Source organism: Urocitellus parryii, chromosome 7, assembly GCF_045843805.1.
Source record: "Urocitellus parryii isolate mUroPar1 chromosome 7, mUroPar1.hap1, whole genome shotgun sequence".
Taxonomy (NCBI): Eukaryota; Metazoa; Chordata; class Mammalia; order Rodentia; family Sciuridae; genus Urocitellus; species Urocitellus parryii.
This window is the reverse complement of record NC_135537.1, coordinates 171646489-171666913: the sequence shown is the minus strand read 5'-3', so window position 1 is coordinate 171666913 and position 20425 is coordinate 171646489. Positions and strand designations below refer to the sequence as shown.

General features: G+C 32.9%; 1 protein-coding gene across 2 annotated transcripts in view; it reads right to left on the bottom strand.

The window, feature by feature from the left end:
* Cep112 (centrosomal protein 112) overlaps window positions 1-20425 on the bottom strand; it is a 448365-nt gene that overhangs the window by 331996 nt on the left and 95944 nt on the right. For both annotated transcript variants that reach the window (XM_026406648.2, XM_077800819.1), the window contains 2 exons: window positions 18653-18771; window positions 16445-16588 (listed from right to left, as the gene is read on the bottom strand). In XM_026406648.2, the coding sequence (XP_026262433.2) occupies window positions 16445-16588; window positions 18653-18771 (263 nt within the window). The remainder of the gene's footprint in view (window positions 1-16444; window positions 16589-18652; window positions 18772-20425) is intronic.

The window sequence follows — 20425 nt, the reverse complement described above, 5'->3', positions numbered from 1 at the left end:
AGAAACATGATATTATGTAAGAAGGAAACAGCAGTAGAAGAGCGACAGAAGTAATAATCTATTACCACAAAATATTCCCTAAATATGCTGTTGAAATACAGAGTGCTCATTGCCCAATGATTTCTTAAATATATACCTTTGTTAGCTTGAATTAATAAAGTCAAAAGTCACCTTACACATGACTGAGTGACACTCCCCAGCTGGGTGCTGAGGCTCTCAAAGAAATGTGGCACCCTTCTTGGGTACAAGAGAGAGAGCATGAGAGCATGCACTGACCCCTTTTATTGAGGGAAGCTATTCAAATGAGGCAAGGGGTCAGGTTTCAGGGGGCTGAGTATCTTCATGGTGTCCACTGTCAGCAGGTTGACTGACACCTGGGTAGGCCACATCCAAGGGCACAGTAAGAGAAGGGGACACACACAAGGCACTTCCATGGAAGATTCTATCCTAAATAGGGCAAGGGGTTATATTACAAAGGAACAGGTGAGCATAGCTCCACCCATGGGGCTGTAGCAAGACACACCCATGCAAGAGACCCCGACCCTTGTACCCAAGAAGGGTGCCACATTTCTTTGACTGAGAGCCTCAGCACCCAGCTGGGGAGTGTCACTGAGTCACGTGTAAGGTTGGTCTCCCACAGTCATCAGTTTTAAAAATGACAAAAATTATCTTTGAGAAATCAGTTTTAAAATATACAACTAGAATGCTCTAAAAAGAAAATCTCAATATCTATTCCCCTAACACCCTTGCGATAATGTTAATGGTTATTATATGATTATCTTATGGCTCTCAAATTTCAAACTGCATTGAAAAACTCTTAACTATAATGGGGATTAACAGTTGAATCAATTAATTCTATATTTATGTATAGTCTTTCTCCCATTTGAAAAAAATCAAATGATCCCCCACCCTGAATTTACCATAGTTCCCACATGATGATTTTTCTAATATGCTTATCTTTTTATAACCCCTCTTACTCTAGCACCCCATAAGTATAAAAACCATACTGCAATTACTTCAACAGCAATGAAGACGAAGAAAGTAAGCCTGGAACCAGTTCCTTCAGCATATCAGCACACTCCCTCAGGCTCGTCGTACATGATGTCCATGCTAACTGCACCATAACTAAGACCAAATTTTACCAGGTTATCAAATATTATTTTTCCTAGTGTCCTTAGCAAATAATTCAAAGAATGTATAAAAATGAAACATATTTTATGCGAGTTTATATATGTATGATTAATTATTTATACCTATAGCCACCATGTGGGCAAAAACAGACTAGTTGGTACCTGTCTGTGAAGACTGATTTCTGATTTGTACAAGATTGGGAAGTGATGGTAATGTGCCAGATAGAACAGTCATGAGAAGGAATATAAAAACCAAACAGAAGCAAGGATTCAGAAGAAGAAAAAAAAAAAAAACAGCAGTCAATCAGGCTGTAAGAAGAAAGGAAAAAAGAGAGGTGAGAAGAAGAAACTTGGTAAGGTACAAGCAGATTATTAAAAAAAGACAATTCTGATACTAATTCTTCAAACACTGATCATCTGCTGAAACATAACTGTCATTATAAGTTGACATGTTTTCTGATATGCAGATAGGTATTACAGATCTACATTAACTGATCAATTACTTTTGTATATGCTGACACCAACTCTCTGACTTAAGAAGAAAAATATGTGAGGTCAGTTACTCTTTTTATTATTCATTTTAAGGCATATTTTTGCACAAAGTAAATAAAAGGAATTTAAACTTTGTAATGGCAAGGGAAAATCTATAGGTATAATATGATGGACTTCAAGGACAACAACAATATTTGGCAAGAATAATTTTTTAACTGCATACAGAGAATTGAAAGGATATTAAACAGTGGGGGCCTAAAATTGGGATAAAATTATTCATCTTTTCATATTTTCTTGCATACTGTTTTGCAAGCTGTAACAGATTGTTTAGAAGGAAAATTCAGAGGTATGTAACAAAAATCAGGAAAGGGCCCAAAAATTGTACAGGAAATGATAAATTACCTTGGATACACAGGAAATCATTTGGAAGACTACATTGGATTTCTTGAAATGACATGAGTTATAAGCAGAAATTATAATGGGCATTAGGTTAGGAATTCAGTTCTTAATCATAGAAAAATGGGACAATTTTGTTTTCAACAGATGTGGAAGAAAGAGAAGACAGGGAAAGCAGTGGCAAATTATTGGAGGAGTTGAAGATCAAGGCAACAATGGCCAGACCTCAACCAGCAGCTCTGGAACAGAAGGAAAGAGAACAGATCCAACAAAAATTTCATGGAAGTAAATAAAATGATTCAGTAAAATATTAAATGAGGGAGATGAGAAGTATCAAAAATTATAAACCTTCCAGGTTAAAAACCTAATGTGCCAAGAGTATGCTAAGGACAATGGGAAATAAGAAAAAGTTGAGGCAAGGACATTATTCTGGTGTGCAATACCATAGAGATAACTTTCAACAAGTCTTAGGAAATATAAAATATCCCATGAGCTTTTGGTTATACAGCTTATATCAGCATAATATAGATTATATCTAGCCCTACAGATAGAAATGTTGCCTCTTCACAAACTTAGTTGGAAACCCTGCAAGAGTCAAAATTGAAAAGGAATCCCAATTTCAACTCCTATGGCATAAGGAGCAACATATTTTGATTTACTTCATAAGCTTGTTGTGGAAATATGAAATATGTACAAAAAAATGCACAAATTTTAATTTAAATATTGATAATTTTTTACAGCTGAAAACACTCATGCACCACTAGACGATATGTTACCAGGCCCTCTGGAGCTTTATTAGTCATATTTCATCCAAAGGTAAAGTGCGACTTTATCACAAATAAACTTTGCTTTTTCTTCAAATTTTGTATAAGTGCAATACAGAGCATATTCTATTTGGGGTCAGGCTTCTTATATATGTGAAATTCACCCATATTGTGGAGTTTCAATGCTCTAAACAGCATTTCACTTGGCAAATATATGGAAATAATTTACCCATTTTATTTATCTATCTATTCTGAGTTCCAGGCTATTCAAAATAATATTGCTAGGACTTTCAGACATGTTTTATACTGCTCCTATGCACAGGTTTCTTTTTGTTACCTCTTGCAGTGAAACTGTTGAGTACTAAGATGTATATATATTAAGCTTCAGTAGTTACTACCAAAGTTCAAGGTAGATATAAAAATCTAACATCTCTATAGCACTATATAGGATTTCTTATGATTCTGCATCTTTGACAAAACTAGGAACTATGGTTTTTATTAAATTTAGGCATTTTGTGAATTTGTAGAGATATTGAATTATTTTATTTCAATTTTCCTAAAGAAATAAAGTCTTGAGCACCTTCTAAAATGTTTATTAATCATGTGACTATCCTCTTTTCTGTAGTGTCTGTTTAAACCCAGTATCCTTTTGATTTAGGTTGCTGTTCTTTCTGTTTTGTGATTTATAAAAATTATTTATATATTTAAAAACTTTACTGTATTAAGGAGCTTTATTGGATAAAAGAGAACTTTATTAGATAAAGGAATTGCAAATATTTCTTCCATTTTGAATTGCCTTTTCCCTTTCTTAATGATATCCTTTGACAAACAAAAGGTATTTATTTTGATATATTCTGGTTTACCAGCATTTTTCTTTATGGTTAGTGTTTTAATTTCCTTTTTAAGAAGTCTTCCAGTAGTCCAGACCAGGATAGTCTCCTAAAGTTTCCTCTACACATTTTATTTTATACGAATTTTTAATTTGAGATGTTCCTAGAATTGTTTTATTAAGTAATATAAAGGTTCAAGAAGCATTTTGTCATATGAATATTCAATTGGCCAATTTACTGGAAGGACCATACTTTCCACAGTGAATGACTACATTAAAAAAATATATCAAATAAATAATTATTAACAATTTTCATTAAGATTGTAATCTCATATTGCTGGTTCCCAAAATTAAAAACAGTAAAAAGAAAATGGTTATGAATAAAATAAATTCAGAGTACATAATGAGTATGCTTTGAGAAACAAAAAATTGCCTCCACCAAAATAAGTATTATAGAAAATTAAAATTTTATTGAAACAAAGAAAAACCTGTATGGTCTATGGAACAGAATTTAAATATTAATTTATGAAAAAATTAAGTCAATGAATTCATACAATCACTAACAAAAGACACCTGGAAAATATTTAAAAATTGATATACCTAAGTGTTTGAAAATTGATACACTTATAGCAAGGGTGACAAAAAAAAAGTGGGGGATATATATATATTACCAATGTTGTCATGAAAGAGGATAAAACCCTAGAGATGGTACAAATCACCCTAGAGATAATAAGAGAATATTATAAACAACTTTATGCCAGTGAATTCTAAAAGGATGAAATGGATAAGTTCTTTGAATGACAAATTACTAAAGCTAAAACAAAAAGCAAATTATAAGAACCCTACAGGTATTAACAATTGAATTTATAATTTTAAATCTTCCCAAAAAGAAGATCCTAACTTTGATGGCATCATTGCTGAATTTAATCTAACATTGAAATAACAGTACAAATACTATGAATTATTTCAGAAACAGAGAAGAATCATTTCCCAACTCAATTGGAATGCCAGAACTATCCTGATAACACAACATGGAAAAGATAGTAAAGGAAAGACAATGCTGTGTTAACAACATCCTGATAATTTAGATGCAAAAATCTGTATTAAAACATTAAATCAAATCCTACAATATACAAAAGAATAGCAGAATTTGACTAACGAGAATTTATCATAGTAAAGCAAGGTTGGTTTAACATTTAGAAATCAATCAACGTAAGTCACCATATTCACAGAATAAAAAAGGAAAAATACATACTAATCTAGACACAAAAATGCATTTGATAAAATTCAACACCTAGTCATGATACAAACTCTAAAAACTACAAACTAGAAATACATTTTCTAAAATTTTTTTGTAATTATAGACGAACAGCATGCCTTTATTTTATTTGTTCATATTTCTGTGGTGCTGAGGATCAAACCCAGTGCCTCACATGTGCTAGATATGCGCTCTGCTGCTGAGCCATAACTCCAGCCCTAGAAATACATTTTTTATAGTTCCTCAAACAAGTAAAAAGGATCCTGCAAACAACATAATTAATTATAAAAAATTAAAGCAGGCTGGGTTGTGGTTCAGTGGTACAGTGTTGAGACACTGTGTTGGCGTGAGTGAGACACAGGGTTTGATTCTCCACACGAAATATAAATAAATGATTAAAATAAAGGTCATTAACATCTAAAGAAAATTTTTTTAATTAAATGCTTTCACAGTAAATGTAAAACAGGAAGGAATATCTGTCTACTTTCTCACCTTTAGAGGTGATGAAAATATTCTATAACTTGACTAAGGTGGCATTTACAGAGTGTGTACATCTGCCAAAACTTACAGAACTAAACATCTATAGAAGGTAAATTTTAGTGCATTTAAGTTATAAATAAGTAAACCAGACCTTAAAAACAGGATTTGAGGGCTGGGGTTGTAGCTCAGTGGTACAGCACTTGCCTCACACATGTAAGGCACTGGTTCGTTTCCCAGCACAACAACAACAACAAAAAAAAAACAAATAAATAAAACAGATGTTAAATTCTTTAAAAAAAATAAAATTTGAATTTACAATTCAAATTTACAATTTGAATTTACAATGGCATCAAAACACTGTGCACCAAAATACTTCTGGTATTCCTATATAACAACATACATAAAAACCAGCTCAAAATTAATCAAACACCTAAATATAAGACCTAAAACTATAAAATGTTCATAGGAAATTGGGCAATAAACATCATCTTCTGTGAGGTTCCCTGCAACACAGGCCAGCACAGGCTCTACTCTCCACTCATGAGTGATGCCATAGGCACCTACCCAGTGGAAACTGGACCACAGCCTCATCAAGCCACCATTCTTCCTTGTCACCCTTGCTACTTTTGTATGTTCTGTCTGATGCCTCTCTAGTTTTACATCCAGGTAACTGGTGGCATTCATTAGCTGCTGAAGTCTTAAAGATTGTAAATGAAACTGCTTCAATCAACTTTTTGCCATTGTGATCAACAGACATGACAACAATTTTAGAGGAGTGAAAGTTTATTTAGCATTTGAAATGATATTCATCATTTCAAAAGTCTCAATTCACAGATAGCAGACTATATTGATCTGTGCCAAAAGTGAGGCAGAGGATCAAGATGGAAGAGTATGGCAGAGGAGAGCAGCTCAGGATATGATAATCAAGAAGCAGAAAGAGCTCCACTCATCAAGGACAAAATATAAATCTCAAAGTCATGCACCCAGGAACCTATCTCCTTCAGCCACACCCCACCTGCCTACAGTTATTGCCCAGTTAATCCCTATCAGTGGATTAAGGCTCTCATAAACCAGTCATTTCACTTCTAACTTCTTGAACTATCTCACACATGAGCTTTTGGGGGTACCTAATATCTAAACCATAAGAGAAACTGTTTAACTGCTCAATCTCAACCCCAGGGACAGGGCTATGGAACCTGAGCACAGGTGAGTTCCAAAGAAAAAATCAAGTGACACTAGAGTCTGAAGAGGTTGACTGTTAAACAGTACCAAAGATCTGAATTAAAGTGAGTATCTTTAATCAACACTCATGGTATTCTGGAATACCATACATGTGCTGGTGGAGGCTAAAGTGGACGGTCCCTACCCTGGTCACCAATGGAGGGAGCAGTGGTCCCCAGGTCCAACCACATAAGGACTGAGATAACCCTTGTCACAAGCATGAGTTTTTAACATGGACACAAAGATGAGGCATAAGAACCAAGACTAAAACCTTCAGTTTCTATTGGACAGTCTTTCTTTTTTGGAATAAAGGAACATTCTCCTGTCATGGGGTCATTCTCTTGTCAATTCCAAAAAAGTGCATGTAAGTTTGTAAATTTTTTAAAACATTAATATTTGATGTCAAATGTTCTATCTGGGTTTTATATTTTATTATACTCCATTAAAAAGAAAAAATGTTCATTCTCAAAATGTTTTATGAGTAAATTTAATGTACTGAAAATGAAAAAAAATTAAGTAAAAAAAAGATAATGGCAAGAGTTTCCCATTATTGAATTTAGTGACACCAAATGCACAAGCAACAAAAGAAAAAAAACAGACAAGTTGGACTGCATAAAAATAAAAAAGATTGTGCATCAAAAGACAATATCAGTATAAAATCCACAGAATGGGAGAAACCAAATCAACATTAAAAAATCCACAAAATGGAAAAAAACATTTGCAAATCAAAAATATACAGAGAACTACTAAAACCCAAAAATAGCAACAATGAAACAATATGATTCAGAAATGGGCAAAGCACTTACACAGACATTTTATTTAATTATTTTTGTGGTGCTGGAGAAAAAAACAAAAGTCTCACATGATAGGCAATTGCTGTACCACTGAGCTATATCTCCAGTCCTTCAAATAGACATTTCTCCATAGAAGATATACAAATCATTAATAAATTTAAAAATGTTCAGTATCATTAATCAATAAGGAAATACAAATACAAACAAGTTAATACTTCATAAATTTATTTAATATTTAATAATGTATCTTGGGGAACAGAAAATCCTGAGGACAGGGAGAGAGGGTATAGGGAGGGGAAACACAGGTGATTGGTGGAGCAGTCAGAACACATACATTTATCAATTAAGCTTGGTGTTTATATGGGTGTGGTTCATGGCATACCAAAACAAACAATGGTAACATCAAAGATCACTGGTCACAAATCATCCTAACAGATCTAATACCAATGAAAAAGTTTGAAATATTGTGAGAATTAGCAAAATTGAAAAAGTTTGAAATATTGTGAGAATTAGCAAAATTGACACTGAGAAACAAAGTGACTACATGCTATTAGAAAAAAATGGTGCCAACAGACAAGTTTATTATATGGTTGCTCATAAGCCTTCAATCTATAAAAAACACACCTGTGGAATGCAACAAAGTAAAGCACAATAAAATGAGATGTGCGTATAGAATTATTCCATGTTCACAGATTGGAAAATTCAATATTATTAATATATCAATTATCCCAAATCTGATCTATTGATTTAACAAAATTCTAATCAAAATTGCAGCAAGTTATTTATGGTTATCAATAAACTAATTCTAAAGTTTTGAATTAGAAGTATGAAAAGGCAACAATCCAGAAGAGCCAACAAAACACTGAAGAATCTAGTTGGAAGACTGACTGTAGCCAACTTATAGACATTATAAAGCTAAGTGAAATCAAGAGAGAATGATACTAGCGAAAGAATAAATAAATAGATCAATAGAACAAAATAGAGAGCTCAGAAATAAACCCAACAAATACAGTCAACAGATCTTTTTTTTAAATATTTTTGTAGTTGTAGATAGATAGCATGCCTTTATTTTATTTGCTAATTTTTATGTGGTGCTAAGGATTAAACCCAGTGCCTCACATGTGCTGGGCAAGCACTCTGCCACTGAGCCACAGTCCCAGCCCCAGTCAACAGAAATTGACAAAAGAATGATAGCAATTCAATAGGGAAGAAAGATGTATTTCCAAATTAATGGTGCTAGAACAAGTGGAAATCTGTGTTCCCCACAAAATTGAATCTAGATACAGACCTTGTATCTTTCACAAAAATCAACTAAGAATAGGTATTAGGCATAAAATATAATCCTATAAAACTTCTAGATGAAAAGATACGAGGGATAAAAATGGAAGAAAACTATGTAACCTTTGGTTTGATGATGAGTTTTTACATATACCACCAAAAGCATGTTCCTTGATAGAAAGAGTTGGTAAGACCTGGTTAAAACTGAAAACTTCCACTCTGTGAAAGACATTAAGAGAATGAAAAGACAAGCCAGAAACTGGAAGAAAAATTTTCCAAATATAAATCTCATGAAGACATATCTAAAATTCACATAGAATTTTTAATACTCAACAATAAGAAAATGACTCAACCAAAAACTGGGCAAAATATTGAAAGAGATAGCTCACCAAAGAAGACATATATATGGTAAGAAGCATATGAAAAATGTGTAAGTAACATGCCATTATAGAACTGACAATTAAGACAATACTGATATACCAATACACATATTTTAGACTGGCAAAGATAAAACTATCCATATCAAATACTGGAAAAGACACAGAGAAATAGGAACTTGCATTTTGCTTGTAGAGAACTAAAATGGTACAAAGTAGAAGGCAACTGGAATTTCTTAAATAACCTAAATAAACATATTCTTACTATGCTATCCAGCAATCAAGATCCTCCTACCCAAGTGATTTGAAAACTGTGTTGACATAAAATCCTTTAGGTAAATGTTTGCAAAAGCTTTATTCATTATCTCTAAAAACTAAAAAAAAAAAAAAGTGTCCTTCAAAAGATCAACAGATATATAATCTAAGGCACATTCGGTTAAAACTAAGGAAATATGAAAAAAAAAGCCATCTACTTTAGCTACAAATAACATCTCAACATAGATTCATTCAATCCTTCATGAAACGAGTATACCAAAATAACATAAGATGTGAATATCAGAGAAAATTAGCTCAGGATATTTAGAAATTCTCTGCTGTCTTTTTAAATTTCTGTAAATCTAAAATTGTTCTAAAGAATAAAATCTATTTTTAAAGGGCATTTTATTCAAAATGATAAACTGGTATTATGGAGGGGTCTCCTTTACAAGCATTGAGAGTTTAGGAGAAGAAATGTTGACCGAAACTATAAAATAAAATTCTAGCTAGCTGAGTGAGTAGGGGCTTGCTCTCTGAATGTGTCACTACTAATAAGAGTTAAAACAAAATATTTCAGTTGTCTAAGGCTTTTGATATTCTTTGTAAAGGGGTGGGGGGTTAACCAGAGTGCAGTGAATTTGACCAGGGAAAAAAATTCCATCTTTATTTTTACTATCCTAACTGAAGTGTAGCATTTTCTTTCAATTATGAAAGTAATCATCAAATCAAGGTAGCATTAGTAATACCCATGACTAACAAAAGTCACAGATATTTTACAGTTCATTACACTGATGAATCAATAGTACATATTATTTACCCTCATCATTACTCAAAAATTACTTGCAGGCTCACTACTAGATTGTTATATTTGTTGCATATATTTAGAAACATATATTACTATATTACAATTTTGATTTATTAATATTTTGACAACTATACCTCAATATGATTTTTATAATTTTTTACATATTTTTATTAAATTTAAAAATACTATTCTGAGAAGGACTATACAGAATTCACTAGATTAATAGTGGGGTTCTAAGGACAGAGAAAAATGTTAAGTATTCCACTAACAAAGCCTAGAATCTCAATAGAGTCCCCCACACATATTCATTGTGTTTAAACCCTGAGACCAGGGGAGCCCTATCATTTTACAGCCTTCACCTCCTAATACTCTTGCTATAATTTTTACATTCATAAGTTCTAATATTTGTTTTAAAAATTCAGTGTTTACATGTTGTAACTATGAACCTCACATAAGAAAATGCCTGTGCATACCAAAAGGCACAAGTTGAATGATATAAACAAGCTTCTGATTATAATATGTGGCAATAAAATAAAACAAGATTCAACAAAAAAGTTAAAAAGCTGAAAAAACAACAAAGTGGAGAAACTAATTCTCAGTGACAGCCTCATCTTTCATCTCAAGCCATGCCTTGAACTCTACCTTGTTTAATTATTAAATCAGGAGCTGCTCAGCAAGACATGTCTAGTTTTGATGATTCCTAAATGCATTCCTGCTGACAGACTCTGTCCATTTTTCCCTATATTTACTATTATCACCCATGACAAGGTCTGAATGCTAATTTTTAAATTCAACATTCATTAGAAACAGAATGAAGTTTCTCTGATAGTGACCTCTTCTCTCCAAAGCATAACCTTTTTTTCCATACTAAACTTACAAAAATTAAAAATTCTACTCTAAAAGATACTTCTCTCTTAATATTATTTAATTAGTAAAACATAGCAATTGAATAAACATTTTAAGCAATCAATATATTTTGCAAATTTCTACTTTTAAATTATTTAACATTTTAAGACATTAAAATTTAGAATATTGGGCTGGGGATGTAGCTCAAGTGGTAGCATGCTCGCCAAGCATGTGTGAGGCACTGGGTTCAATTCTCAGCACCACATAAAAATAAAATAAAGATATTGTGTCCACTTTAAAAACTAAAAATAAATGTTTTTTTAAAAAATTTAGAATGTTGAGATGATAAATATATATTTCAGATTTAGATTTGCTTTCTGTCCATGGCTTTAAGATATCTGTATACATGTCCACAGTATCATTATTCACAATTGACAAAGGTGAAAGCAACTCAATATTATAGATGAATGAATAAACACAATGTGGTCTATAAATTCAGTGGATTATTACTCAGCCTTAAAAAGTTACAACATGGATGAACTGTGAAGACATTATGCTAAGTGAAATAAGCAAATACTATATGAAATAAGGCAAATACTATATGAAAGCACTTAGGAGACACATTTGGAAGGACCAATTCATAGACAATAGAAGGGTATTTGCCAGAGGCTGGAAGAGAACAACAAATGAAGAGTTTAATGTGTACAGAGCTTCAGCTGAGCAAGATGAGTGTTTAATGGGTACAAAGGTACAGCTGAGGGAGATGAAAAAATCTGGATCTGCATAGTGATGATGATCGCACAAAAATGTCAAGGCACTTAAAAATCACTGAGCTATGCACATAAAATGCTTAAAATGATAAATTTTATATCATGGATATTTATCACAATAAAATAAAAGAGTGAGGAAAAACCTTGACAATTGGTTTGTACCTGAATCCTAAATATATGAAATATCCTTCAAACTCAAGAAAAAGACAAATAACGGAATCATAAAACAACAAAGAGGATAAATAAGCAACTTGAAACAACCAAGAAATAAAATAGTCACCAAAAAAACCAAAAATTAAAACATGACATTTTACAAGTCAGGAAAAAAAATAAAATTTGATAATTCCAAGTGTGGCAAGAATTTAAAAAGATGACTCTCATATTCAGTTGAACGGGAACATAAATAGGAGGAACCACTTTGAAATGCGTACAACAGAAACAGAAATTACTTTCTTTAATATATACTCCCTATACCAGTGATTTTAAACCTTTGATATTGACCAGTGTGTGAAATCAAGTTGTAAACCACAAGCTGGAAAATTTTTAATAAAATTAAAAGAAAATAAAAATGATAGAGCCTGTCAAGAGTGAACAGCAAATAGCAAAATTGAAACTTTCATTTGAGTTATAAATGTGCAGGGGGTATGTGTTCTTATACATGTATGCTTGAGACACAATTTACAAAATTTATTTTTTAATGGAAGTCATTGTCCAAAATGTTTGTAAACCAATGGCTTAGAGCAACAGTAGTTCTCAAAGTGTGGTCAACAAACTCCTGAGATTCCCCAAGATTCTTTACTTGAGTTTATGGGATCAAAGCAATTTTGCCTTTTTCATTTCCAAGGAGTTTTCCAAACACTTCATGCAATGAGATATCAAAATAAGTGGAAAAACAGATATGAGAATCCAGCTGTCTTCTATTAAGCCAGAGGTTAAAAGAATTTACAAAAATGTAAAGAAACAGCAGACGTCTCACTGAATTTTTTTTCTTTTATATTTATAGTTATCATAATATTATTATATGTGTTTATATGCAATGGTTTTATTATCTTATTTTAAGTGAATTTAAAAATTAAAATTTTAAAAATATAGCCCCCCTGCCACCAAAAAAAAAAAAAAAAGGCCATACCATACTAGTTCTGTTAACTGGCAAAGTCCCAAATTTTGCTTTAAGAAACCTAATGTCTGTAACAAAATGGAATACACAATCATTTTACAAGTATCTATAATGTACATACTAAGTCTTTCTTCTTTTCAAAGCCAATGACTTACTATTCAATATTTTCTGTTTATCAGTAATAACAAGTAGAATAACATTTCTTACCTATTGTTTATGTTGAAGTGTGTGCTCCAAAAGGCCACACTGAAACCCAACCCCCACTACTATAAATGTGACCTTATTTGGATGGAAATAGGGTCTTTACAGATGTAACCAAGTGAGTGTGAGGTGATTCTGGATTAGGGTAGGCCCTAAATCCAATGACTGCTATCCTTATAAGAAGACCATGTGAAGACACTGGCACACAGAGACACACAGGAGAACCCAAAGTGACAGCAGAGGCAGAAACTGGAATACCACAGTGGAATGTCCAGAACTGACAGCCACCAGCTAAAACTAGGAAGAGGCAAGACAGAATCTTTTGTCTTCTTCTAACCCCTTCAGAGAGAGCAGGTTCCTGCTGATACCTCAATTCTGTACTTCCAGTCTTTGAAGCTGTTGGCACAATAAATATCTCCTGTTCTAAACTACCTAAGTTGTAGTAATTTGATATGGAAGCCCTAGGAAACTAACACACTATTTAATTAGCAAAGTTTTGGATTGTTTGTTTTAATTTAAACACCCAGCATTGGACTGAAAAGTAGAGGAATAGACAATCATATATATTTTTGCTAATGGTAATTTTATTATGAACATTAATTTTGTTTCTTTTGCCATACCTTTTCTAAATTTTTAATAATGAGCATGTGTATCTTCTGCAATAAGAAAAAAAGTTTTAAAACCACTATTGCCACTATTATTTAACATTTTATGTAAGTTCTGCTCAATGTATAATAAATTAAAATATTTGCTACATTCATGCAAAGAGTTAAAATCTGTAAGACTTACCTATATGTTTATTCTTACACAGAAAGTGTATAACAAAAGTCTGAGACAGGTATAAAATATTACAAAAGATGTTTAAAGGAAAGATGTTCTCAGAGTTCTGCTTCCTTATTAACTCAGTTAAACTGAATCTAAAAGCATATGTTAAAAGAAAGGGCTCAGAGTAGCCAAGATCATTCTGATGGTCCAGGAAGATATAAAGAGTAATTGTGAGCTATAATAATGATGACAGCATAATATTAGTAGAGCCAGAGATATTTGCCAACTAGAATAGAGATCTTCATATATATGGAAGCTTTATGTACAAAAATGGCCATGACATCAACAAAGAAAGGAAGCATTACTCAAAAAAGTAAAGCTGGAAAAAAAAAATGGCCATCCACAGAGGAAATGATGAAATTAGATACCTATCTTATACTAGTCACAAAAACGAACATCAGAGTTATTGAAGCCTCAGTGTAAAATCAAAACTTCAGTATTCTTAGTAGAATATAGAAGTCAGTCTTCTTGCACTTACAATAGAGAAAGATTGTATTAACAAGATATAAAAAGCACTAATTACAAAAGATTGATAAAGAACTTTCTTCATTAAAAGATAATGGGGCTGGGGCTCAGTGATACAGCGGTCATCTCACTTGTGTGAGGCACTAGGTTCAATCCTCAGCACCACATAAAAATAAATAAAATAAAATAAAGGTATTGTTTTCTTCTATGACTAAAAAAAAAAAATTTAAATCATCCCTCCCCTACACCCTATTTGCTCATGTACTTTAATCTATAGAGAATGTTCTCTCTAATGTACATTTCCTGTAGGACTAGTAAGGCTTGCCTATCACAAATGGGAAATTGCTAGTGGGAGTTCAACAGTGGCCCTAGGCTTTTGTAAACTCCAAATATTATATTAATTTCCCATTCCCTTTGTCCACCTGGTTTTCTGCCTTTTTCTTTATCTCTTTCCTGTTACTTCCATAGGAGGGAATGGAGGCCTCAGCTTCATCTTCAAGCAAATGTTGATTAACTTCTTAGACTGAGCCTTTCTTTTCTCATTTACACTTCTCTGTTATTCTTTGCATTTTCAAAGATAATTGTATGCTGAGTGCTTATCAGGCAATTTAACTTATGTATATTAATTTATTTAATAACTTGAACAACTTATATTATTTAATTCTATCGTTATCCTAACCCACAGATAAGGAAGATTTATATTTGAAGAGTTAACATGACTCCCAAGTTACGAAGGATTTGAAATTTGAACTTAAAAGACTAATCCTAAAGTCCAGTTCCAAACCACTATGTATATCACTTCCCATTTCTTTTACCCTTTGAGATAGGACTTGTCTAAGGGCCCAGGTAACTAAGACAATATCTATCATATGCTGAGGTAACTGATTCCTATTCAAATTCCACAGTGTTAAGTTCAAGAAAGTACTTGGACCCAGCCATCTGGCTGAGGCAGCTGTGAATGATAAATGAGGAGTGGGTTGATGCCTGGGATCCAACTCTGGATAGTGCTATGATGTCATGTTAAACATCAGTAACCAGATTGATGAGGTACACTTGCCTTGGATAAGGGAAGCCCTGATCCATACATGTAGATGAACCTACCAGTCTTATGAATTAGGAAGTCAAGGCTGAAGACATTCACTCCCTCTGACCCCTACTCTACACCAGTGTGTTCAATGAGGAGGCTCTCTGGAGGGAACCTCCACGTTACTTTGGATAATGCCCATGGCCTTTATGCTGGATAGTCCGGCTATGGTGACCTTCCTACTAAAGGGAACTTTTCCGGTTTGCCCAAGTGATGGATGCACGGTTTCTTAGTCAAGATCATCTACCAAGGAAATCTGTCAGAGTGGTCAGGCAATTCCTATCTTCCTTTATGACTATCACAGTAGCATTAAATATTTTCAGAAAGAAATCAACCAAGAGTTTAGTTAAAAAGAATTTTTAAAAAGAAAGAAAGATTATCTCTGAACTAAACAACAACAGGGGAAAGAAGGAGAAAGATTTGTAAAACCCTCTGAGGATTTAAAATAAAAATGGCATCAAACATTCTAGAGTAAAATCCCTTCAAGGAACTAACTGCCCACTGTCACACGTAAATCTACAGCAAGTAGGAATGCATTACATTTTGGATACAAGGTATCTCCCTCCAAAAACTCCTGTTAATGCAAGTATGTTCAGAATTGAAATGCTAATCAGTCCATCCTAGTTTGAATGGACTAGCAGGGTGCTAAGTGCAGGTAGGTGAAGTGTGGCTGGAGGAGGTGGGTCACTGGGGGTTTGCCCTGAAAGGGTTTATCTTCTCTGGGGACCTTTCTCTTTTTTCTCTGCTTCCCAGCCACCATGAGATTAGCAGCACTCTTCCGCCATGCCCCTCTGCCATGATGTTCTGCCTCACTTTGTCCTCAGAGCCATGGGCTCAGCTAACCAGGGACTAACCCTCTGAAGCAGTGAGCCAGAATAAACTCTGACTCTTCTAAATTTTTCTTGTGGGGCATTTTGCTCACAGCAATAAAAAGCTGACTAATATTAGAAGAAAAAGCTTTTTCTTAGTTCAGCAGCACACTTACAGTTCACACCAGTGAAGCATGAGGTCATGAAGATTAAGAAGACAGTTTCTAAAAAAATAAAAAAGGACTTACTGTAGCCTGTGTTTGTGCCATGTATTCACCTTCCATTTTATTCAGACGTACATTTGTATCCTCAAGCAAATCTTGAATATTTTCAGTGTGTCGCTTTTGAAGTTCAAATTTTTCCTTTTCCATTTCTGCTACAGCACTGTGGAGCTACACAATGAAACCAAGACACTTTTACTACTATGGAAAAGATGACTTTGCAATTCAGAAAATAAACATTTTCCAATATTCCTGTATGTGTGTGTATAGATAGATGAATAGATGTGCATATGTATATATTTATACATATAGAGAGAGAGAGAGACAATTTTTGGGGTGTATATATATCACTATATATGTATATGGTGATGTAACTACAAAAAACATAAAACCCACAAGAAAGCTAAGATGACACATAAAGAGCATAATTAAGAAACATTTTCAGTTGCCTTCCTGAATTGAAAGTTTTAATCAATGAGCAAATATTAATGGAAATCTCATACCTCAGGTAGAAAGGGTAAATAAATCAGATAATACAACACCTCAGTTTAAAAATATTAGTCTGAAATAAGAGAAACAGTAATCTTTATATATTTTTTTAATTTGTTCTTTATGTAGGCAGTAGAATGTATTTTGACATATCATATATACATGGAGTATAACTTCCCATTCTTATGGTTGTACATGATGTGGAGTTTCACTGGTTGTGTATTCATATATGAATATAAGAAAGTTATGTTCAATTCATTCAACTATCTTTCCCATTCCAATCTCCACTCCATTCCCCCAACTCTGCATGTCTAATCCTGTGAATCTCCATTCTCCACCCCATTGGGAGTTAGCATTTACATATCAAAGAATATGTTGGAATTTGGGGATTGGCTTATTTCGCTTAGCATGATAGTCTCCAGTTCCATCCATTTACTTGCAACAGCCATAATTTCATTCTTCTTTATGGCTGAGTCATATTCCATTGTGTATATTTTAACTACTGTGAATTGAGCTGCTATGAACGTTGATGTGGCCACATCAATACAATATGCTGATTTTAAGTCCTTTGGGTATAAGCCAAATGGGTCAAATGGTGGTTCCATTCCAAGTTTTATATTGTTATTGATTAGGAATATTATCCATATTTCTCATCTTATTTGCATAAAATTTTACACAATATTAATGTAAAAAATGCTTCTTTGCCATTCAAACCTCCAAAAAGACTTCACATCTTTGTCAAATGCATAAAGTTTTAAAATATCCATGTAAACTAAGGTAAAGAAAAAAAAAGTAAATTCTGAAGGTCCAAACAAGATTCAATGAATAGTTCAAGGGAAGAGAGCGAAAAATTTGTGCTCTCAGCTTCTAGGCATTCCTTCAGTTCTCTTCAAGGGCATGGGATTCTTACTGCCTGAATCCAACCCCACTCACCAAGTAGGGAGAGCTGGAGCCCAAAATAGCCTAAATGATCTATTTGTTTCACTATTCATGAACATGAGAGAGACACAAGGACATGGCACAGGCATTGTGAATGCTTATTTGACTAGGAAGACACTGGAGAAACAGAAGACTGAGAAATGGCTCAGGATGGCTCAGCAGTAACCACACAGAAGACTCTTGTGGTTCACAAATTAACATATGCAGTTTTGACTACTTGTAGGAAGTCCCCCAAGTCCCTCTAAATACATTTTATTTGTATTTTTGAACTGCACATCTTAAAAGTAGTATTACATCCAGTATTCAAAAATGAGAGAACTGGCTGGTATAAGGCATAGCCAAACCCATAGCACCTATATCTCAGTGCTATGATCCATGCACTAGTGATTTTGTTCACATCCAAACAAGTTTAGGCTATAAACTCTGGTCTGGATTACATTATATGTTGTATGATTTTTTCAGAAAGATATTGAACAAAATCCAAGATTAAAACTGATATTTCCTTTCCAATTTTGCTTAAAAACCTATTGACTATGACAAAAAAATAAGAAAATTAATTAAATACAAGAATTAAGTCAAAAGTATATTTTCAAAATGAAAATTACTTTACAGACCATAGACCTCTAAAAAGAAATATACCAAAACATTAACAGTAGCTATTTCTAGTTGGTCTAGAATTTTAAATTATTTTAATTCTCTTTATTATACCTTTCTGTATATTCTGTGAAATTCATTACTTTTACAGTTAAATGTATTACTCGGAAGCATGTTCTTTCATATTTTCTATTACTATTTTAGGCAGCTTACCTTTTTTTCCCAATCATTATTCAGAAATTCTGTACTTTGTTCACATATCTTTTTTAGCTCTATAATCTGGTTTTCTTTAGTCTCTCTGATAACTTGACAGTCACGTATAAGGGTCTGAACTGTCAAAAATGATGAAAATATAGTTAAACCAATTCTAGAAACCAAATAAGAGTTTGATGATATAAAATATAGTATACCACTTAATAGATAATTCAATTTTTTACCAAGAATTCTCAATTCTTTCTTCTAAAATTTTTCTTTTTCTTTGCCCTTTTTTCTCAATTTGTGACTAACATCATAAAGAGCCTTGGTTGAAAAATGGTAACAGTGTGCCATCTTCAAGTAACATTCTGCCGCTAATTGTTGTCCATTGTTGCTTTAAATGGAGCTTTCAACAATACAAATCCAATGTCTCTCCCAGCCTGAAAATCATTCCACAATTATCCTCACCTAAAGGATGAAGGCCAAAAGCCTCTAACATGGAAATCACAGCTCCTCATGATCCAACGATTCTATGGACACTTCTCTTCCCACTTCGGCATTTTAAACCTGTATTCTAAAATACACCAACCTGTCTGAAGAGTCTTGAGAACATATTCTTTCATAAATCACTATCTATATACCCATCTACCTGAAATATCCTTCCCTCCCTTGTTTAAAACAAAACAACAACAACAGAAAAAAAAAAAAAAACACTCCTGCTCATTTTCAGAGTCTCAATTCAAGAATCAGCTCTTTGTGCACTATTCACCAAGAAGATTCCTCCCCTTACAGAAACAGAAACTCCTTTTTATTTCCACAAAAGAACATATATTTTTCCATTGAGTCACTTATGACAGTATAAGAATTTACTTGCCTATTTCCTCTTTAACAAGACTATTTTCACTAAGGAAAAAGGTATTTCAATTTTTTATCTACAGGGCATAACAGAGCCACACAGGCAAGTTCTCCAAAAGTTATGTACTGAAGGAATAAACAAAGAAAACTATCATTTCAATATATTATTGCTCCTAGATTCTTTAAAATATTAATTATCACAGTTTATATTACTAAAATTAGAATATGTTTTACACTATATAAAATATTTCTCTTTGCCTAGCAAGCCATGGGTCTGATCCTAAGCACTGAAATAAACAAATAATATTTACCTTATAAATCATTTTTATTTCTATCTTCTTTCCTAAAATTATTTAAACTGTCACTGATTTAAGTGAAAATATGTTTAATAATTCATGTTATCTGGATAATATAAATTCAGCTCCATATTTTACTTCAATATACCCTTCCTTAATTACTGAATATATTTTTCAGACAGCAGAATGTTCTGAAACATTTCCCTAGAAATTTCTTTCACTCTTAATCTCAACTATGCAATACATAAAGGAAGAAGATGAATCCAAATTAATTTAGTACTGGTCTTTAGCATCTACAACATGTTTTACATGACAATTCCAACATTAAGTAAGATCTGAATACAATTCAAAAGGCTTTAGAAGCATTATTTTAAGAACCCAAATTCTTCTCTTTAAACCTTAAGCATCTCTGAATTACTTGGTTTCAATCAGGGTAAGAAAGAAAATCTAGAAATAAATTTAAATTATTTTTTGTAGTCACTGATAATATTTGGAGAAAAACATATGAAATAAATTTCTAATTATTTTCACCAATGTTTAAGGCTGGAAATTAATTTAAAAATGTCTACTTCATTAGTTAATTTATATAAGTAACTGCCATCCTAAATTATTAAGAACATTACTTAAACACATTCAAATT